Source organism: Alosa alosa, chromosome 3 (assembly GCF_017589495.1).
Source record: "Alosa alosa isolate M-15738 ecotype Scorff River chromosome 3, AALO_Geno_1.1, whole genome shotgun sequence".
Taxonomy (NCBI): Eukaryota; Metazoa; Chordata; class Actinopteri; order Clupeiformes; family Clupeidae; genus Alosa; species Alosa alosa.
In genome coordinates this window covers 26174398-26197535 of record NC_063191.1, presented here as the reverse complement: position 1 = coordinate 26197535, position 23138 = coordinate 26174398, and the positions used below count along the sequence as shown (strand labels likewise).

Sequence of the window (23138 nt, the reverse complement as noted above, 5' to 3'; positions counted from 1 at the left end):
TGGCTTTGACCTGGTTTCCTGTGGAGCTGCAGTCATTGGCACAGGGTATTTGCCAGATGACCTCAAAGACTCTGGCCTCCAGAGCGTTTGTCCTGGTCAAGTCCAACCTTTCCCTTAAGCTCAAACTTCTACTGGCTCCTTCCCCCCACAGCATCACAACACCTCTATGTCAACCACTCATTTATTTTTCTCAGGGCTCTCCTCATAGTTGAATCATAACAGATTGGCTGAACAGGTGGTCTTTTCTGATGGGATCGCTTAGGTAAATTTAGCTTTTGAAACCTGAGAGCTGAAGTCTGTGATTGGCTGGTAGAGGCACATGATAACCAGGTCTCTGGTGCAGCTGTGAGCTGTCCGCTCTGAGTTTCTCAGGAGGGAAGAGTTGGGGAGGCTCTGGAGTCTGGGGAATCGTTCATACAGTAACCGGTAAGCAGCTCGAGACCGAAAAAAAATCACAGTAGAACCAAAAGCAGCAAAAACCAAAGGAGAGAGGCTTAGTGGTGAGCTCACCCACATTGTCATCATTCGCAACTTTTGCATAGCCTCTACTTGGGATTGTTTTTCTTCTCACTAACTGGACCAGTGGATGAAGTGGATTAATGCTTGGGCCTGATGCTGTCTTGGTGATCATCCTGTGGAGAGACTCCATAACAGACGCATTTCCAATCAATACAGGTTCCAAACCAAGTCAAGAGCTCTGTGATTGAGATTAGATTTGGACACCCCACACAGGAGAACGTCCTTTCCACTTTCCACTGGGGGCAGGACTCAACTCAACCACCTGGCCTCTTCTTGGTTCTCTTTTCCCCTTTTATTTCTTTTTGGAAAGAAAACAAAGATAAATGTATACATTTTTTAAATTGTATTGTCTTGTCAAGTGCTAAAAAAGGGTAGTCAGTTTGCAGTCCTATATTTAACCTCTAGCCTCAGAAGGCATTGCTTCTTCTGCTAGCTAAACAAAGACAGCCAATGAGGCCACAGCATTAGCTTACATGACGAATAGCTGGAGCGCTTTGGGCAGCTGTTGCGGTCCTTCAGCCAGGAGGCGTAGCACTTTGGGGCATCTTCGGTGTCAACCTTCTAACAGAGGCCTGCAGCAGAGAGCTTATCCTCATAGCCTTTTTTTGTTTTGTTTTGTTATTGTCGCCAAGCTTAGAGGTTTCAGAAAAGTGTGACAGCATTTTATGACGCGTCTCTGTCTCTGTCCAGGTTTGCAGCAACACAATTAAGTGGAATATCAGTTTTTGGCTCTTGTGGATGGACATTGAGAAGCTTCCTTACTGCAAGGTTGCTGAAAACTCTGTCAGATCTCTCTGAAGCGGTATGTGTAGCATGTTAATTGAGTCTATTATGTTTTGCACGTTACCTGTGTTCAATTGGGGGGGGGAAAAAAGAAAAACAAGAAGCTTGATTAGCCTCTAGACTTAATCTTGAATGCATCTACTGTCTTGCTTGCGACCAACAGAATTCCTTGTCATCATACTAAGCTTACAGTATGAGCAGTTGATATTATTACTGAGCTACATTTTGTGAGTATAACTTAACAGGCCTGTCGGCTTTGGCAGAGTGTGTGACTTCCGTCTGCCCCTCTGCAGAGACCCTCTTAACGTTTGATCATTATGGAGACTGAAGAAATTGAGGAGGAGTTCGAGGAGGAGATTGTGGAGGTAAGATCAATGGAGTTTCACCACACCCTATAAATGTGTTAATAACACAACCAAGTGAATGGCCGTTGTCTCACAGGAAGCAAAATGCACCTCATTCACTTTCAGCTTTTCTGGACCACTATAGTGACTTAATTGGATACATCCTCAGATTCCTATAGACTTGAGGTCCAGTGGTTAAGATCTATGAATAGTTAGCTATGATACTGACTCAGTCAGCAGTTCGGTGTCAGCAGTGAGCCATCTGCAAGTAGAGCTGGGTGTCATTTCACCCCAGCCTCCTCCCTGGAGTTACAGGGACCCTACCACCTACCTTAGGACATACTGTAGTAAATTACCCCCTCAATAAAACCTTCACTTAAGTCTTACTTCTATATATTCTTAACAAAATAAGACCTTTTGCAAGAAGTCTGAAAATGTATTTGTATAGCCACTGGAACCAAGTACCTTCATAAAAACAGAAAGTCAAGTGTAATACATCTACACCACATCACCAGTGTAATTCCTTATGATATGTATGTAACAAATCTGATTATCCTGGTTTATTACAAGGCCACATACAACCAAACATGCCATTTATATTCACATTTCAACTATGCTGTTAGTAAGTATTCATACATGGACAATTATTGTCAATTATGATGTTTGCTTGAATGGAAGTACCCACTGTTAGCTATGATATTCTCATGAACATATCTTGTTCATCATGGACCATTTATACTAACAGTGAGATTACATTCTGTTCACATGCAATGCCCCTTGTGGCAGGGAGAGGAAGATCTCCTTAAAGCTATATTTGGAGCTGACATAATTGACTAAGGTGAAATTGTGTTAAATTTGGTTTTGAATGGGCTGTGCTTATTGTTCAGGACCAGTATTTGTAAACAAAACAGACACCATATTGAAGTGAACTGGGACCTGCTGTGCAAAGCACCATTAAGAAATTAATTATTAACACTTGTCTCTGGAAATTGGCATTTTGTATTGAAATGTTTCATAGTTTGAAAAGCTCCAGGCTTTAAGGATTTCTACTCAGCTAACTGCTATTGTGCAAATGCAAATGTGTTCTTGTGTTTATTCACAATGTGTTTGTCTGGGTGTTCAATGGAAGAGTGAAAACAGAAGGCTCATACTTTAATGTCTGTTTCCTGGAGAAACAGGATTAAAGGAGGCCTTGTATAGGTTGACTATTTCCTGGTCGAGATATCTTAAAGGGGAATACAAATTGGAAGTATATAGAATCTACACTATACTCAACTTAAACCTTACAAATATTAATTTGAACAGTGGCCATATTGGACTCTCCTTTAACATATCAGCTGGGAAATGGTGTACGAGATTTACCGTCTTGTTTTAAATCAAAGACGGAAATCTTCACAGGGGAAAAACACTTTCAAGCTGCATACGCTCTGGTTTCACTATTACTTTCATCTACACTTATGATCAGCACAAGGATCTATTGTTCTCAAAATAGTCAATTGGATGTATGGAATGTGAAGGAGGATACCAGGACACACTGATTTTCTTTTTGCGAGTTTTCTCGCATATGTCAGATACCAGATATTTCTTGTCATCAGAAGATAGACATTCTTTACAGAATATCAGGTGGTCCTATTTCCACTTTGCCTCTTTTATTTTTTCCTGAATGATTTTATTCTTTTTCCCCCAAGAAAATCCATTCCCCCGATAAGGGAAAAACAGCTCTCGGGGGCCAGGGCTTGACTGGGGGATAGTGCTGGCAGTAGATACAAATATAGAAGTGGACATCTACGGCAGACTCGCAGGGAGGCAAATGAGACGAGTCGTGCTGTAAATCACACTCCAGTAGCTCTGTAACCATTAACGTCACGCACAGAGAATGTGTTAAGGGGGGAGGAAGCATGGAAAAGCCACCTGCAGAGTACAGTGGAGATGTTGAAGGAGGAAGAGATATTCAATGTATTTTATAACCAGTCATATCACTTTTTCTGCACACATCTTAATATTTCTGTTTCACAGCAATAGACAGTGCAGTAGACATTGCCAACAGACAGGGATAGAGGATTTCAGAAGTGTCCTGTGTGACTCCTTGCATTTCCATAGGTCATCATGATGAAGCTACATACAACTGTAGCTGAGAGTATGCTGTTGGGCTTTGTTTTTCCAGCTCTGATAGCTTGATTTGATTATGTCAGGTCTTCAGTAGAACATTATAGAAGGTTCTGAAGTGGCCTTGTGATGGGGCTTTGTGAAGCAGCCTATTCTGGAGGATGTTTAGTCACGTTGGTCGCCAATCACGTTGGTGTGATCCACTGAGCCAGTGTTAGGGTCTCAGCAGCAGTTGGAAATAGTTGTTGCGGTGAAACAGATCGGCCAGAGGTCATTAGAGGGACATTTTTCTGACTAGCTATTTTTAGAAAATAGCGTTAAAAATTGAGTTTTCTTATACTGTATGGTGTATTTCATTGGAATTATGACCAGGATCTAGAAGAAATGTATGTTTTATAAATGTATTGGATTTACCTAGCTCTAATATCACTTCAGATATCTTGCTGAACTAAAAGAACCAGCAGTGTCAAGAGTACTGTCCTGACCGCTAGTTTCTATTTACCATCACAACAATGGGTTTGACAGTAAATAAGAATAGCAGTGAGGTCATCTGGGTACTTAGATGTCCTGGGCAGTGGCGGTTCAGAAGGCTATGTCAGTCAAACTCGACACGGGAGGTCTATTATAGGCTCCTGTTTCCTCTCTGGAATAGAGGAATGGTCACTGCCACTGATTACATTTCACATAGTATTAAGGAGTATGAAGTACAGTATGTAGTCATTTGGGCTGAAAGATGTTTTTGGCAAACGGAACATTGCTTGAGTATAGGTTTGTAGAGAAACTTCTCTTAAGTTAAGATTTGGGGTAATTTATAGCCTCTCAGAGCTGGAAAAACCACCATGCAGTTTATCTCTAAAGTTTTTGTGATCCTTTCATGAAACCGCCGAGTTTGTCCTATATTTATAGTATGAGGAGGAGGAAGAGGTGACAACGACGATTACTCAGCAGGGTACACAGCAGGTTACACAGCAGACCATGGTCTCTGGGGCTCAGGTAAATGAGTTAAAGCCGCAGGACGGCTACGATGAAACTATGCCCCGATGCTTCCTGAATGAACACCACCTGCCTGCTGCCTTTAATTGACAGATTAATAAACTGTCGGATTTTCAGTGGCTTGTTTTCAGATTAGTTTGCCTTGCTCATCTAACACTTTACAGACAACTGATTTTGGAGTATTTCAAATCCCAACCTCCAACAAAAAGGAGGTTGCTATAGTAATCAGAACATAACCAACTGTTTGAGTAGAATTATGAAAGATTTAAGATAAGTATGATTTGTTAGTTATCAAGAGCTTCGATCCTAATATTGGCTGAGATTTGTTCATGTTTGCATGCATATCGTCCCTCTAAAACAGTGCATGGAAACTTTTGCTCTCTCATGGTCCATTGATCAGATATGTGCTTTATGGATAGTCTGTCCCTTTTGTTGCCCTACTTTCTTTGTCTTGATGACTTGATACTGTTGGCAAACACTTTTTTAAACAACTGATGAATTACATTCCATTAGTATGGATGTTTTTGTGAGTAAAAGTATTTTTAATGGGTTTATGGGTTCTGATCAACTTTGACTTGCAAGGTAAGATACGATTCTCTAACAGTTCTTAGGTAAACCTTGTAATGCTCATTCAAACAACTTAGTGATATTCATATGATGTAGAAAGACTTGATCAGAAAAAAGTGAATTATACATTGAATGATAAAACTGATTACAGTGCATTGATTGATTCATTTCAAGTGTGACATCATTGCTGGCAAGTAAATATCTTCATTCCACCTGTATGTTCCATTGTGGCATGTTATCTGTTTACAAGGACATACTGCCTCATCTATCACTGTTACTGGACCTGAATTCTGAATTCTGCCTCTTAGGCGGGAGCCGGTGGCCTGCCCACCCGCAAGGTCAGGAAGAAGGTCAAGGTGGACACCTCCAAATTCATGACCCCTTACCTGGCCCACAGCCAGAAGATGCTGGATCAGTACAGTCACGTAAGCCATCCATCCTACTACCTGCCCCTGAAAGCCCTTATTTAGTGGCCGTTCACACCAGGGAACGACAACTATACCAACAGCAAAAAAAAAAATAATCGCTCTAATATGAATGACAACGTCCATACATTAATTATAACGAAAATGACATCAACAATATTGACTTTCAGAGCGATTTTGAGAATTATAAGAAGCTGACAGACAATCATAATCCATCTAATTTTAGACATCACATTTATCAACACGAGGAGAGACTTTCCTTATTGTTGGTCAATATTGTTGTAGTTATATCTATAACATTAACGTTATAGTTTGATATCTTTACAGTTCCTGGTGTGAGCAGCCCTTTTAAACAAAAAAAAAATATCTTGTGTAGGCCTATACGGGGGCAAGGGTAGCACAGGCTGCAACATCCCTACCACATACTGTATAGAGGGTCAAATGCCGACTGAGATCTGGGTTCAGAAAGCTCTAGTGCTCTTAGCATTATGCTAACATGGCTAGCAATGCTAAGGTCATGTAATTCTAAATATAAAAACCTTTCTTGGACTGCAAATCACTCTAAGCAACAGTATTTACTCAATAAATGTGTTTGACTGTGATGCAAATCTTATTTCCAGAACAAGTACCGTGAAGCCTATGAGAAGAATGTGAAGGGTCTGCCTTATGCTATCTCCAGTGACACTCCTGAGCTGATTCGCATTAAGAAGGCTCAGGAGCAGCTCAGCGAGGTACTGTATGGAGGAAGTATTCATCCGTACACAGCACTTCCCTCTCTTCCCTTCTTTACCTCCTTCTTCTACACTTCTTCCTCCTACCACACTTTGACTAGCAGGCCTACTTATAATCAGTGTTGGGAGTAATGCATTAAAAAAGTAATGTAATTAAAGTAATGCATTGCTTTTTGCGGTAATGCAGTAATGTAAGGCATTACCAATACAATTTCAGTAATATTTTACTCGGTACAATTCTCAGTAACTGAAGTTACTTTGCTTTTTAATCCAAAATTGAGAAATGCTCAATTGGCACCAGAGAAGATTATCCAAGAATTTAAAAAAAAGTCATCTATGCTGGTCCTGGAATTTGATAGCCTTGTTTAGATGACTGTAGAAAGGGAATTTGAGTTATCTCTGCCATTCATGCAACAGATCTAACATGGTTAGGCTATACTTCTCATTTCAAGCAGTGAGAATAACTAAAATGTTGCTTTTACAGACAAAGATCGTAGCCATTATTCTCAAACTATTTGCATTAAGTCTACACCACTGTAAGTGTAAGGAAAGGCAACCAGCAATGATGAGAACCATTTAAAGTCAACATTCAATTTCACTATGGCTATATTTTACTATATTGAGTTGTGAGTGACCTTTGGGGCCTACATTGTCCCATGAGCCATAACTGCAAGCATTATATTGTTCTTTTGTTAGCCTTAAGCCTAGCTCAGTCATTATGCCATATCACATCACCTCCTGCCGTGTAATGAGCTGCATTGAACACATGAAGATCTATTGAGAACACCAAATCCATATTTCCTGTTATTTTGGTGAAAGTAATGTAAACATAGTGTAATGCCTTACAATTCAAAGACAGTAATATTGTAATGTAACAAATTACTTTGAGATGACAGTAACAAGTAATAAATAATGCATTACGCTTTTGAAGTAACTTGCCCAACACCTGCACTGTATCTTAAATGTTATTCCTCTTGTTGTAAATCCCTTTGGATAAAAGCATCTGCTAAATGAATAAATGTAAAGGTAATATGTATGGTTGAAAAAATAATCCCACCATGCTCTCAATTTTCATTATTTGGCATATGCCATAAAACCATATCCCATTCTCCAAAATTAATTTAATCCACCTTTGCTTTGCTAGGGCTATTTACAGGTAGGTCTGGATTAGGACTACCACTTATATTAGGTAGACTGAGTACAGTTGAGACACTTTTTGCCCACACGAAATCAAACAAAAAATAGATAGCCCACTGAAAAGTGATTTTCCACACGACATTCCACATGCAATTTCCTTGTATAGACTAAAATATTATCAATCAATAATACCCATAAGTAGTTTATATTTTCCACAATTAGCTCATAAACATAAGGTGCATTTTTGTCTTGACTGTGTCTCAACTGTACCCTATAGAGTACAGTTGAGACACCTACCTGGTACAGTTGAGACACCCATTTTTAATGATGTATAGTTAACTAACCGTACGTTGGAAAGTTGAATAAATAAAAACATAGCAATTGCAAAGTGTTTGTAGTTCAAATTCATTCATTTAATTTCAATTAGCATTAACAGTAGCCTACAAATGGAATGTTCAAGTAATAACACAATCCAATGTGTGTCTCAACTGTCCCCCGCTGACCACCTCACACATTTCTCTAGATTTTGCAACGACCTTACATGACACAATGACATAAAATGTGCCAGTTTTTAGGACACAGAATAATGTTTGTAATGATACCAGTTACGTTTAACAGTAACATAAGTGTAATGAGCTATTCATTGTCGAAGGTGCATGGTGAAGTGAAATTCATACTTTTGGAAAACATATATTTGCCGATATCCTTGGATGGGAGATACTTGTGTCATTCAAATTTTCCATGATCAAAGAGGGCACTAATACGCATGTGCATAGCAAAAATCACAACTTGGGCTTGCTGTGCAAGCAAGATATTTAAGGTGTCTCAACTGTACACATGTCTCAACTGTACTCAGTCTACCCTATCTTTGACTTCCAGGTCAAATACCGCATGGAGGGTTCGAAGGCTAGGACCCTGTGCAACTATGATGGCGAGGCTCGTGAGATTGCCCATGTGAAGCATGTAACTGACCTGATCAGCAAAGTAAGTGTTCATTCACTGTGAAAAATGGTTTCAACTTGAGAAACCCTCCAAAATAATGCTTTCCACTGATAAAACATGAAAATGTCCCATATTTTATCAACACAGGTTCTTTACAGGCAAAAGTGGGACGAGACAAAAGACCGCTATCTGCTGCCACCTGATGCTCCAGAGCTTGTACTGGCTGTGAAGAATGCAGCAAACTACAGCAAGGTGGGTGCAGATCATCCGAAGGAAAGGGTGTTATCATCTACATGTACTATGCACACATATTCATAAGGTCTATAGATAAAGTCCATAGAAATGGGGGCACCAGATAGTAGAATATATTACAGATATTCTTTAATATCCTTAATATATCATTAATATCCTTATGTGTACTGTGACTTCTGTATACTCTGAGGTTTGACTGGTCCTGTATTTGCTTTCCAGAAACTGTACACTGAGGTCTGGGATGAGGATAAGACCATGTATTATCCTTACAGTGACAGCCCTGAACTTCGCAGGGTTGCCAAAGCCCAGGAGGTCCTCAGTGATGTAAGTCGGCCATTTTGCCAAGTGCTACAGTATTTTATTTAAGTTTAAATGTGATGAGACCCATACATTGACTTTCCAATTACAGCGTCATGTAAAAAATAGATTCTCTTTATACTCTACAGATTTTTCCTACATGTGTTCTTGATAAGAATACTGTCTTTGAAATCCCTCAGGTGTTTCCCTCAGGTGGTTTCAAGCAAAGATTCTAGAACAGAGCTCTGTTCTAGAATCTTTGGTTTCAAGTAAGTAACCAATTAAACTCCTCATGTCCTTTTCCCTGCAGATCAAGTACAAGAAGGGTCATGATGAGCGCAAGGCCAAGTATACATCCTTGGCTCTACCTCCGGATGTGGAGCTGGCCAAGAAAGTCTTCACCCAGCGCAGTGATGTGAGTACCCCCATTGACTACAGTCCTCCTGGGCCTAGTATGCATATGCTATTCCTGGGCCTGGTGTGGAATTTTTAGACATGCCAGTGCAGTTTGTTTTAGAAAATGGGACATCTTGGGACATCTATAATTTCATACTATTTATTTTATAATTTCATGTGTTATACATTATATTTTTTATATAGACTACAAGTCAAAAGTTGACTGGTAGTGTATATCTGCATCAGATCTTTGCCTGTGAACTAAATGATTTGTACCTGGGCGTGCCAAGTTCTCTGTGGTGTACATTCTGTGGACAAGACCAGAACTACAGCTACAATTAACCACTTTTAGACTTTCACCTTACTGAAAAGGGCCACTTTATAGGCCTTTATCGGTTTTATCCTAATAAGCATTGTCCAGCCACAGCAGAAATCCTCAGTTTTAAGCATGATTCCCTACAGTGAACTGTATAATCTATGACAGCATTTAAGAACAATAATATATGACTATATACATATTTATGTGATGAACAAAGGGAGACCGCACACTCTAGCAGCTCATATGCCAGTAGTTTAATACAAACAACGTTTCGGCCTGTGGCCTTTCTCAAGTCTTACGTATTTATACCATACATGAATAGCTTAATGCAAAACAAAATAAAATGGAATGTAAGATACTACTGTGAGTAAAGGCCACTGCCAGTAACAGTTTTGAGCCATCCCCCAGCAAGCGGGATGGTGGGAGAGTATGTAAGTCCTGTTGGCTCAAGCTGTCACTCCCAGCCAGATGAGGCCATCAGCAAGCCATGGGCTCTGCAGTCTCTGAGAGAGAGACCGGGATATCTCCCACCTGCTACCCGATATTAATAGGGAGTCACATATTTGTCCAGACTGTGCTAAGTAAAGGACAACAAAGGGCCTCAGGCCAGGGAACATGACAGCGGAAAAACCCTTATGTCTGTGTCAATGTACTGAATTCCACCCATAGCTGTTTCACCCATTGGGTGCAAAAAGCACTTGTAAATGAGTAAGAACCATACAGTGTAGTTTCTCCCATACAGTGTAATAAAGTAAATTAATATGATTATGAGTTTTGATTACAATGAAATATAAAATATTATTTTTTATTCTAAATGCACTCTCTGACTAACAATTAATAAAATCTATCTTTACAGCTCAAATATCATGAAGATTACAACAAGAATGTCAAGGGCCACTGGTGTGAGACACCTTACTTTGACGTTGCCATCGCAAGACAGGCCATGGACAACCTTAGCTCCGTAAGTCCATGGAAATGTACAGTGATATCAACACTATTACTGATAACTGACATTACATGTTTTGTTACCATAATTTTCCAACTATTAGCCGAGGTTTACACATCGATTTTGCAAAATTTCTTCAGCTGTGAGGTTAATACACAGGGGCAGATACTGTAATATGGTATTAATATGGGTTTGTTTTTTTAACTTGCATAAAACACTGTTCTGTGGCTAATACACAGGACATTACTGTATTCAACTGTATGAATTCTTTACTGATCCATATGCTTGTATTATCTTTCAACTACAGAAAAAATACACGCAAGCATTTGAGGACATAAAAGACCAAATCTACTTCATGCAAACAGACACGCCAGAATACACCGCTCGCAAGAAGGCTGGTAACGCTGCAAGCTCGGTTTGTGTTTTAGTCTTTTTTTATCCCTACTATGTCTCCAGGTGTACACATACTTTGTTGCTTTATTCCCTTCCTCCTGTTTCGTCCTCATCACTTTTCTCATCACTTTTCACTAAAGTGTCTGCTAAGAACCAAAAACATAAAGATTCTACAGTTCCATGGAATATTCCAAATATTTTTTAGAACATTCATTCTACAACATTCTAGTCACACCAGTGGGCACATGCTGAAAGGCAACAGCCTTGAGCAGCTCAGAGAGAACTGTGGTAGGTCATGCCCACCTGAGACAGGAGCCTTCATTTACATCAGCTTCTGCTGGTAGAACACAAAAGGGCAACCAGGATTAATTGTCTAGCCAAAATATGAGCCATGCATCAAAGAGGCTTTCAGATGCAATGCAAAATGCAAAAATGTAACATCAACAGCATTAGATAACAGCGTTTGGAATCTTTTGGAATGAATATTTGAAAGTGACATTGACATTTGTGGTATACCAGTGAATCACTGCATGTTCACGGCCCCTTACTAAACTGGTGCTTGACATTCTATTTATAGGTCAAATACAAGAAGGAATACGAAAAGACCAAAGCAGTGGCTGGCTACAACGTTCTCCCCGCAACAGACAATCCCCTGCTCACCCAGCTGAGATATGCTGGAACAATCCTCAGTGATGTATGTGGTCACTCCTCCATCGATGTTACCATTGTGTTCTTGGTTTTTAAGTTCATATGAAAATCCCAAACTATAAATGTGAAATGATAATTACTTTTGAACATATAAACCACAAATGTTCACTGAGACACCAAATGAAGAAATGCAAATGTAAACGTCAGTACAAATTGCAAGATAGTAAACAAAACGAAAGAAATTGATCAATTTAATTCCTTCCATTGAATTCAGATCTCTACATGCACAATGATAATAACTAATTGAAGCTGAATGCTTTTTGCTGTCTCTCTCTTGTTTAGAAAGTCTATAAAGCCAGCTATGAGAAATCACGGGGATCCAGCATCAACTACTGTGACACGCCCAAGTTCAAGATGGATAATGTTCTCAAGCAGTTTACTGACGTGAGTGGGGAAGTTTGGTGGATTACTGTTGTCTTCCCTGAGATAAAAAACGGACATTTCTTTTTTAAATGGGCATTTTACATAAGTGCAATCCATTCACTCTTCTCTTCAGGCGCACTATAAAACAAAGTATGAAAATGAGGTGAAAGGTCATTACATCGGCAGCTATGAGGACATATACATGCTGCACTGTCAGAAGATGGAAGAAATTAAGAGCAGTGTGAGTAACTCATTTTCTAAATTTCCCTTAGGATCAATAAAGTGTCTCTCTGTCTATCTGTTGGTCTGTTCATCTGTAACCTCCCTCTCCTCATAGGAGTCAAAATTTAATGAGTTTGATTTTTTTCTTTCAATTACATCATCAGTTCACATTCAGAGGGAAATATTGTCAATATATTCTCCCTTTTCCAGACAAATTATAAAGCAGATTATGAGGACATAAAGACAAGATGTTACTTCCCTCAAACCGTCACGCCAGAGTATGAAGCCATAAAGAGGGTTGGAGTGTGCAAAGATGTAAGTTGACATATATATACTGTATAGATATTATATACATTATGTATAGAAATAATGAGAAAAATCCTGCAGTAGATGTTGTATAACTGCAGTTTTATTTCTATATGGTTGCCTTTTTCAGAAACAATATCGCCAGCATCCAGACACAGTTAAATTCACTCAAGTGACAGACTCGCCTGTCATGGTGCAAGCTGGAATTAACGCCAAGCAGCTAAGTGACGTATGTATCCTATATGTACTTTTTCATTTACCCTTTGCATACACTGAAACATATATTCAAACCTGGCAGTGAGAGAGTAGTAGAATAATGATGATGATGAATGATGATCACAGAGAAGCACTCAAAATGGTTGCCATGGCATTAGTGCTCTTTCATCTAGGATGTCTCTCCCACATCCAGCAACATTCATTCATGGCCCAGCTGTCTTGCTCTGGATGCTATGGAAACCAGTGCAAGCAGCTTTTTTATTTTTGGTAACGTCTTCGCAGATGGTCCAAAAATACACCAAGGGAAGGGCCAGTTAGTCAAGCAAAGATGCTTTGTTACAGAATTTATCGTATATCGTTTCCTGGGCAGCACTGCCACCTAGTGAAGCTCAGTGGTATCACACTGCTTCACCATCTCTCCTCTGTGTTGTTTCCTACAGCTCAATTATAAAGCAAAGTATGAAGAGACGAAATTCAAATGCTACGTACCTCCAGATTACCCCTTCTTTATTCAGTCAAGAGTCAACGCCTATAACCTCAGTGATGTAAGTATGGGTACTTCACAGTAACATCATTGTGTTTAATGTAGGCCCCTACTGCATATGCACTCCTCTTAACTCTCTGTGTGAAAACGCACATCATGTTTTCACTATATACATATGCAATAAACATGCACTCCATGATTTTCAGACTTGTTACAAGTATGACTGGGAGAAAACAAAAGCGAAGAAATTTGAGGTGAAAGGGGACGCCATTTCAATCCTCGCTGCCCGTGCCCATACAAATATTGCCAGCGATGTAAGTATTCTGACCTACAGTACACAATTTAAGTGAAATGAATTTTGTTCTGTCTGAGTGGTCTGCACTGAACTTGTCCTTGGTTTGTAGTTGATGACATTTTTTGCCGGTTCTGTTTATTCCAGTTTAAGTACAAGAAGGAATATGAGAAGAATAAAGGACACATGATTGGTGCCCTCAGCATCAACGATGACCCCAAGATGCTGCACTCTATGCATGTGGCCAAAATTCAGAGTGGAGTAAGTTGCAGTTTAATCACCTTTAGGTCAAGAATGAACAAATCAGCGTGGTCGGATTGCAAATCTATTTTATGTGTATTACGCATAGCCTACATATGTAAGTTCAATGAGCGGCCAATAAAATCTGCATTTTCTTAAATGTCTTCACAGCGTGAATACAAGAAAGACTATGAAAAGTTGAAGACCAAGTACCACGCCCCTCTGGACATGATGCTGGTCACACTGGCTAAGAAGTCCCAGGCTATTGCAAGCATGGCTGGCTACAAAAAGATCCCCACTAATTACCTCCTGCCCTACAATAGTATGTCACTGGAGTTGGCCAAGCAAGGCAATTTCATCCAGAGTGATGTAAGGAATTTTCTAACCTGACTTGCCCACACCGAAGTGTTAAAAAATACATTACATACTAAATACCAATTAAATACTACATTTGCAACTAGTGTCTCCTTTTGTACATGCTACGCGTAATTTTCATTTATTCACCAATTCATTTAAATGTTCAAGTCATGATATATTCCATAATATGGCAGAAAAACCCAACCGCTGTTGTACACTGTTTTTGAATGACCACAAACTAATCTTCCAACTCCAGAATGAATATAAGTCTGACTACAACAACATGGTCAAAGGTACTCCTTGGGTTCCCTTTGGGTCGATGGAAGTTGAAAAATGTAAGAAGGCCGGTGAGATCCTTAATGAGGTAAGATGTAGTTTTAATGTCTGAACAATTATGTGACAGTGTATTGTGTATTTGATTTTGACAGATCAGTATGTTGTTTTTGTCTCTCATGTTTTTTGATCAAAGAAAAAGTATAGGCAGCACCCAGATACCATTCCATTCACTGCCATCGATGACCATCCGGTCATGTTGCAGTCCAAAGTCAACCAGATGTTGAGGAGTGATGTAAGTTCTTCCCACATTCACAATCATGACTTACCTCTCTTTCTAAAACATTTTCTTTCTCTTGTGCAGTAGCCTCTGTGAATATACAATGCACTTTTCCTTATAGCTTCACTACAAAAAAGGTCTTGAGGAGGTCCATCAGAAGTACTCCTTGCCTCCTGATATTCCAGAGTTCCTTCAAGCCAAATGTAATGCTTACAACATCAGCAAGGTAGGCTAGAGCTCACAGGCTCCTCATGCTTTGTAGGAAGGCCGTCTTTGTGTTTCAGTGCTCGCTTGACTGCTGTTGATTTGGAATTTCTGTTTTTCATTCAGAATTATTACAAGATGGCTTGGGAAGAGACTATTGCGAAGGGGTACGATTTGCAACCTGATGCCATCCCCGTCAAGGCTGCTAAAGCAGCTAGACATGCAGCTAGTGATGTGAGTACCGCACACATACACACACACACACACACACACACACACACACACACACACACACGATTCTGTATTGGCAAGGTAAACATTATATGCATTCAAATGAATCAGCACACATTTGAAACTGGTTTTGTTCCCTCTCAGTACCAATACAAAAAGGCATACAACAAGGTGAAGGGCCAACACATCGGCTTCCGCAACATTAAGGACGACCCTCTGCTGGTGCACTACATGGAGCTGGCCAAGATGAAGAGTGACAAGAACTACACGAAGGACTATCACAAGTCCAAGGTGAAGTTCAGCTCCCCTGTGGACATGATGAGTGTGGTGCACGCTAAAGAAGCTACAGCTAAGCAGACCAATGCCGGCTACAAGAAGCTTATCCACCACTACACCCTCCTCCCAGATTCGATGAACCTGCAGCTGGCCCGTAGCATGAGTACCATAGCCAGTGATGTGAGTCATTTCATAGTCATTCATTACCAATAACCAATATTTTAAATAAATTTAAGTGTTGGCACACATATTTTTTTTTCAATCACAGTACAACTATAAAATGGATTATGAGTGCTCAGTCAAGGGCTCCCCCTGGGTCCCTATTGGGTCACTGGCGGTGGAGAAAGCCAAGATGGCTGCCGCCGCACTGGATGAGGCAAAGTACAGACAGCACCCAGACACGATCAAGTTCACTTCTGTCCTGGAAACCCCAGTCAATGAGCAGGCTAAGCTCAATGCCTTGCAGCTGAGTGATGTAAGCATGCACACATGCACACACACACACACACACACACACACACACACACACACACACACACACACACACACACACACACACACATAATATTGACTGTTGACTGTTTGGATAAGAGCTCTGTTCAAGTACCTTTTGGCTTGAGAACTCGAAAGCATATAAGTGGTGTATGGTATGGATTTCCCGTACAGATGACAGACAAAGACAAACAAAATACTTATTTACTTTGTTCCATTTTGTAAAGTGTTCAATGGTCTATGTGTTTCTTTCCCCCAGAGAGTGTACAAAGCCAGTGGTGAGAAGTTCATGCATACTTACAACCTTCCAGTTGACACCCCAGGGCTCTTGCAGGCAAAGTATAACGCAGCCAGTATCAGTGAGGTAAGTTTCTATGAACAGTTACAACCACAGCTAATGAATTCAATACAATACACCTTCAATACAAACGTGGCCATATCATTGTTCTTAAATTCTGCTTTGGGTTTTTATTTCAGTCCTACTACAAATACCAATATAAGAAGGATCTGCTGAAAGGACATCACGTGAAAGAGGATGCCATTTCCATTATTGCTGCCAGGGCATGCAGTAATATTGCCAGTGATGTAAGTGCAAGACCATGTAAATTAGTCTAGAGCATTCAATTCATGGAATAATTCCTATTTACCTGTAAAACTCAAAAATTATAGTACACTTATGAAAAATAACGATTGCTACCATCTACTCTCTCTCACAGTTCAAGTATAAGCTGGCTTACAACAAGGCAAAGGGGCCACCACATTGGTGTCCGCAACATTAAAGACGACCCTCTGCTGATCCACTACATGGATGTGGCTAAGATGCAGAGCGAGAGAAACTACAAGAAGGACTATCACAAGTCCAAGTTGAAGTACAGCTCCCTGTGATTACGATGAGCGTGACTCACGCATTAAAGAAGCTACAGCTAAGCAGACATATGCCGCTACAGGAAGCTTATCCACCAGTACACCCTCCTGCCAGATGCTATGAACCTGAGTTGGTCTGTACCATGAATGTAGGCAAAGTACAGACAGCACCCAGACACGATCAAGTTCACTTCTGTCCTGGAAACCCCAGTCAATGAGCAGGCTAAGCTCAATGCCTTGCAGCTGAGTGATGTAAGCATGCACACATGCACACACACACACACACACACACACACACACACACACACACACACACACACACACACACACACACATAATATTGACTGTTGACTGTTTGGATAAGAGCTCTGTTCAAGTACCTTTTGGCTTGAGAACTCGAAAGCATATAAGTGGTGTATGGTATGGATTTTCCCATTACAGATGACAGACAAAGACAAACAAAATACTTATTTACTTTGTTCCATTTTGTAAAGTGTTCAATGGTCTATGTGTTTCTTTCCCCAGAGAGTGTACAAAGCCAGTGGTGAGAAGTTCATGCATACTTACAACCTTCCAGTTGACACCCCAGGGCTCTTGCAGGCAAAAGTATAACGCAGCCAGTATCAGTGAGGTAAGTTTCTATGAACAGTTGGCATACAACAAGGTGAAGGGCCAACACATCGGCTTCCCGCAACATTAAGGACGACCCTCTGCTGGTGCACTACATGGAGCTGGCCAAGATGAAGAGTGACAAGAACTACGAAGGACTATCACAAGTCCAAGGTGAAGTTCAGCTCCCTGTGGACATGATGAGTGTGGTGCAGCTAAAGAAGCTACAGCTAAGCAGACCAATGCCGGCTACAAAAAGCTTATCCACCACTACACCCTCCTCCCAGATTCGATGAACCTGCAGCTGGCCCGTAGCATGAGTACCATAGCCAGTGATGTGAGTCATTTCATAGTCATTCATTACCAATAACCAATATTTTAAATAAATTTAAGTGTTGGCACACATATTTTTTTTTTTTTCAATCACAGTACAACTATAAAATGGATTATGAGTGCTCAGTCAAGGGCTCCCCTGGGTCCCTATTGGGTCACTGGCGGTGGAGAAAGCCAAGATGGCTGCCGCCGCACTGGATGAGGCAAAGTACAGACAGCACCCAGACACGATCAAGTTCACTTCTGTCCTGGAAACCCCAGTCAATGAGCAGGCTAAGCTCAATGCCTTGCAGCTGAGTGATGTAAGCATGCACATGCACACACACACACACACACACACACACACACACACACACACACACACACACACACACACACACATAATATTGACTGTTGACTGTTTGGATAAGAGCTCTGTTCAAGTACCTTTTGGCTTGAGAACTCGAAAGCATATAAGTGGTGTATGGTATGGATTTCCCGTACAGATGACAGACAAAGACAAACAAAATACTTATTTACTTTGTTCCATTTTGTAAAGTGTTCAATGGTCTATGTGTTTCTTTTTCCCCAGAGAGTGTACAAAGCCAGTGGTGAGAAGTTCATGCATACCCACAACCTTCCAGTTGACACCCCAGGGCTCTTGCAGGCAAAGTATAATAAGCCAGTATCAGTGAGGTAAGTTTCTATGAACAGTTACAACCACAGCTAATGAATTCAATACAATACACCTTCAATACAAACGTGGCCATATCATTGTTCTTAAATTCTGCTTTGGGTTTTTATTTCAGTCCTACTACAAATACCAATATAAGAAGGATCTGCTGAAAGGACATCACGTGAAAGAGGATGCCATTTCCATTATTGCTGCCAGGGCATGCAGTAATATTGCCAGTGATGTAAGTGCAAGACCATGTAAATTAGTCTAGAGCATTCAATTCATGGAATAATTCCTATTTACCTGTAAAACTCAAAATTATAGTACACTTATGAAAATAACGATTGCTACCATCTACTCTCTCACAGTTCAAGTATAAGCTGGCTTACAACAAGGCAAAGGGCCACCACATTGGTGTCCGCAACATTAAAGACGACCCTCTGCTGATCCACTACATGGATGTGGCTAAGATGCAGAGCGAGAGAAACTACAAGAAGGACTATCACAAGTCCAAGTTGAAGTACAGCTCCCCTGTGGACATGATGAGCGTGACTCACGCTAAAGAAGCTACAGCTAAGCAGACATATGCCGGCTACAGGAAGCTTATCCACCAGTACACCCTCCTGCCAGATGCTATGAACCTGGAGTTGGCCCGTACCATGAATGTACAATCAAGTGATGTAAGTTATGTACAAGACACAGTTTCAAGGTCGGAAATAACTCAGTTGATGTACACTGGTTGTTGAGTGTTGACATAAACAAAATATCTTGTGGAAGCAATTTACACAATAGAGATTCAAAGTCCCTAATCGTCAGCTGCTGCAGATGTATGAAATTAGATTGTGATGCCATATTGATTTCAGTTTTAAGGGGGCAACAAAAGCAGTGCCTAAAACTGATCCTGATATACCCTCACCTTTACAGAATAACTACAGGTCTGAGTACAACAACAACTTCAGGGGAGCCGGATGGGTCCCAATTGGCTCTATAGACATTGAGTTGGCGAAGGCTGCAAAAAAAGCATTGGATGAACACTCCTACCGCCAGCATCCCAGCAACTTCAAGTTTACCAGTCTGACAGATGCCATGCACATGGCCCTTGCAATGACCAACACCAAGATTCTTGACAAGGTCAGTGTCTTTAAACACAAGGCAAAGATTCTTTAATGAACTTGACGCATAATATGTGTAATGCACATACTGTAAGAATGAATTCACCCTGGAAGTATAGAATAAATCTGATGGCATAAGTGGTGATGGGTTTCCCTCCATGTGTATATTTCAGGCTGCGTACAAAGCTTCAGGTGAGAAGTTCATGCACACTTACAACCTGCCTGCAGACTGCCCAGAGTTCCTGCAGGCCAAGTTCAATGCACAGACAATGAGTGAGGTATGTAAACTTGGGCAATTATCCCTACATCTCCTTCTCATGTGCAATCTCCACCACAGCTTTTAATAGCAAATCTGCTTGTAAACATGTTTTGCACAAGTTATTGAGTTTTAACCGCTGCATTAATGATGTTTATTTGATTTCTAGCAACACTACAAGAAACAGTGGCTTCAGGATATTGCCAAGGGTTATGACTTGAGACAGGATGCAATTTCAGTTGTTGCTGCCAAGCACGGAAGACACATTGCCAGTGATGTGAGTTTAATTTGAATTGATCTGGGTTCGTTTCTGATGGGATACAGTCTTTTCACAGTAACCTGATGTGTATCCTCTAAAGTAAAATAATTCAGGGTCTTCATCCTCTTTAACTTAAGAAATATTCCCTGTTCCTTTCACTGCTTTCATGTCATGGCTTTGAGCTGATGGCCTTACCATTCCCTTACAGTTCCAATACAAGAAAGACTTTGAGAAGGCAAAGGGCCACCACATTGGTGTCCGCAACATTAAAGACGACCCTCTGCTGATCCACTACATGGATGTGGCTAAGATGCAGAGCGAGAGAAACTACAAGAAGGACTATCACAAGTCCAAGTTGAAGTACAGCTCCCCTGTGGACATGATGAGCGTGACTCACGCTAAAGAAGCTACAGCTAAGCAGACATATGCCGGCTACAGGAAGCTTATCCACCAGTACACCCTCCTGCCAGATGCTATGAACCTGGAGTTGGCCCGTACCATGAATCGCAGCGCTAGTGATGTAAGTGCAAAACTGTGCACTTACAGAATATGTAGAAATCAAACACCTTTCCTGTGTGTATATGTACACCTCAAGCCTCATCTAGGGGTTTTGTTAACATTCCTGTAATACTTTATTTCTTTTTCTAGTACGAATACAAGGCTGATTACAACTCCATGGTCAAGGGATCTCCATGGGTGCCCATAGGCTCTCTGGGTGTTGAAACCGCAAGAGTTGGTGGAGAGATCCAGAGTGATCACAGATACCGCACTCACCCTTCAAAATACCCCTTCCACAGGCTGATGGACTCCATGGATCTGGTTTTGGCCACTACCAACAACCAGATCTTGAACAAGGTAAAAAAAAAAACCACGGATGGTGTACTGTAGGAGACTGACGTCATACACGTCTTTTTTTGGGTATTGTGTGTTTCATGCTGTCGACATATCATTTTTGTTTTACCTTATAACAGCAAGCCTACACTGCAGCCTGGAACAAGGCTAAACTCAGTGTCCACGTCATGCCAGACAGCCCTGAGTTTGTGCTTGCAAAGGCAAATGCTGTCACAATGAGTAATGTACGTACCTCTCTAATAGATTATTACATTTACTACAGTGTGTAGTTTTGTGAAATTTGTAATAATTGTTAGATTTTGCTGAAATAATAATTTTATTCAATTTATGGATTACATAATAATATTCTAAGTTTGTACATTTTCTAAAGTAGGTTTGGATAAATGTGTCTGCAAAATATCTCGCCTTAACATGTGTCAGTGTTACAGAGCTCAGCTTAGAGCATATGTTTTAGTATTAGTAGGTTACATTGTTAATATTATATATAAATACAAGGATTTGCACTTTTTAAAAAGACAATGTTAGGAAGAAAATACAGTGCATACAGTTTCCATTTATCTTGTTGGTGTAAATTTTTCATTATCTGCCTTGTAAATCCTGTTTTTACCTCTCTCTAGAAACGCTACAAGGCTGGCTTGGACGATATGGCTAAAGCTGGCTATCATCTCACAAATGATGCCATTTCTATTTTGGCTGCGAAATCTGGCAGCACTATTGCAAGTGATGTGAGTGAACGCAAATTCAGTAATAATATAGTTTTTATTCAAGCAATGCATACTCTAGAGGACTTGCCACTGATTATAATCAATTCTCTGTAATGCCATTCATTGTAGTACAAGTACAAGCTAGCTTTCCAGAAGTCCAAAGGGCACCACATTGGTGTCAACAACATTAAGGATGACCCTCTGCTGACACACTACATGGAGGTGGCCAAGATACAGAGCGAGAAAAACTACAAGAAGGACTATCACAAGTCCAAGTTGAAGTACAGCTCCCCTGTGGACATGATGAGCGTGACTCACGCTAAAGAAGCTACAGCTAAGCAGACATATGCCGGCTACAGGAAGCTTATCCACCAGTACACCCTTCTGCCAGATGCTATGAACCTGGAGTTGGCCCGTACCATGAATCGCAGCGCTAGTGACGTAAGTGCAGAATATGTAGAAATCAAACACCTTTCCTGTGTGTATATGTACACCTCAAGCCTCATCTAGGGGTTTTGTTAACATTCCTGTAATACTTTATTTCTTTTCTAGTATGAATACAAGGCTGATTACAACTCCATGGTCAAGGGATCTCCATGGGTGCCCATAGGCTCTCTGGGTGTTGAAACAGCAAGAGTTGGTGGAGAGATCCAGAGTGATCACAGATACCGCACTCACCCTTCAAAATACCCCTTCCACAGGCTGATGGACTCCATGGATCTGGTTTTGGCCACTACCAACAACCAGATCATGAACAAGGTACTGTACAAGGTTCAATCTAGATTTGTAAGACTGTATATAGAATCAGATAAGTGCTTTGTTTGTTGCTAAATCCATTGTTTTCTATGCATTTAATTCCAGCAAGCCTACACTGCAGCTTGGGAGAAGGAAAAGCTCAAGATCCACGTCATGCCTGACAGTCCTGAGATAGTTCTGGCCAAGGCTAATGCAATTACAATGAGTAATGTAGGTACCTCTTCATTGCAGTAGCCTAATTGCTGTAACTTTTACCCAGTCTCACCCATTTAAAAATGTGAATAAATACCACACTGAGAAAAAAAACAAGGAGAAAAGTTAATTACAGTCCCTTATCTCTGCCATGTTTCACATATTTCAGTGATACTTACAACAGAGAAGTTTTCTTGACATGAAAGATGTTTGTTTTATCTGTCTAGAAACTGTACAATCTTGCCAATGAACAAGCTAAGAAGAAAGGCCACCATGTGGGTGTTGATGCTATTGCAATCAAAGCAGCTAAGAACTGCACAACTATTGCCAGCGATGTGAGTAAAGTTGTAATTGTCCTTATGTCCTCATGAATCAAATATCTAAATTTTGCTCAATTAATTGTAATTGTAATTGTCATTTTTAACATCCAAATGTTTCATGTTTTTTTTTGT

General features: G+C 40.5%; 1 protein-coding gene across 17 annotated transcripts in view; it reads left to right on the top strand.

Moving 5' to 3' along the window:
• Positions 1–359: 359 nt before the first annotated feature.
• neb (nebulin) overlaps positions 360–23138 on the top strand; it is a 63171-nt gene continuing 40392 nt past the window's right edge. For 16 of the 17 annotated variants that reach the window (XM_048239610.1, XM_048239608.1, XM_048239609.1 and 13 more), the window contains exons 1-38: positions 360–426; positions 1210–1321; positions 1596–1667; positions 4659–4745; positions 5621–5737; positions 6358–6468; positions 8485–8589; positions 8695–8799; positions 9019–9123; positions 9407–9511; positions 10668–10772; positions 11065–11172; positions 11728–11844; positions 12141–12242; positions 12355–12462; positions 12654–12758; positions 12880–12978; positions 13406–13510; positions 13656–13763; positions 13889–14002; positions 14153–14350; positions 14595–14702; positions 14808–14906; positions 15013–15117; positions 15222–15329; positions 15471–15782; positions 15871–16077; positions 16354–16458; positions 16572–16679; positions 16811–16837; positions 20418–20702; positions 20831–21037; positions 21154–21258; positions 21652–21759; positions 21868–22179; positions 22291–22497; positions 22600–22704; positions 22914–23021. In XM_048239610.1, coding sequence (XP_048095567.1) covers positions 1620–1667; positions 4659–4745; positions 5621–5737; positions 6358–6468; positions 8485–8589; positions 8695–8799; positions 9019–9123; positions 9407–9511; positions 10668–10772; positions 11065–11172; positions 11728–11844; positions 12141–12242; positions 12355–12462; positions 12654–12758; positions 12880–12978; positions 13406–13510; positions 13656–13763; positions 13889–14002; positions 14153–14350; positions 14595–14702; positions 14808–14906; positions 15013–15117; positions 15222–15329; positions 15471–15782; positions 15871–16077; positions 16354–16458; positions 16572–16679; positions 16811–16837; positions 20418–20702; positions 20831–21037; positions 21154–21258; positions 21652–21759; positions 21868–22179; positions 22291–22497; positions 22600–22704; positions 22914–23021 — 4668 coding nt within the window. In that variant the 5' untranslated portion in view covers positions 360–426; positions 1210–1321; positions 1596–1619. The remainder of the gene's footprint in view (positions 427–1209; positions 1322–1595; positions 1668–4658; positions 4746–5620; positions 5738–6357; positions 6469–8484; positions 8590–8694; positions 8800–9018; positions 9124–9406; positions 9512–10667; positions 10773–11064; positions 11173–11727; positions 11845–12140; positions 12243–12354; positions 12463–12653; positions 12759–12879; positions 12979–13405; positions 13511–13655; positions 13764–13888; positions 14003–14152; positions 14351–14594; positions 14703–14807; positions 14907–15012; positions 15118–15221; positions 15330–15470; positions 15783–15870; positions 16078–16353; positions 16459–16571; positions 16680–16810; positions 16838–20417; positions 20703–20830; positions 21038–21153; positions 21259–21651; positions 21760–21867; positions 22180–22290; positions 22498–22599; positions 22705–22913; positions 23022–23138) is intronic. The other variant, XM_048239597.1, reaches the window with a different exon arrangement.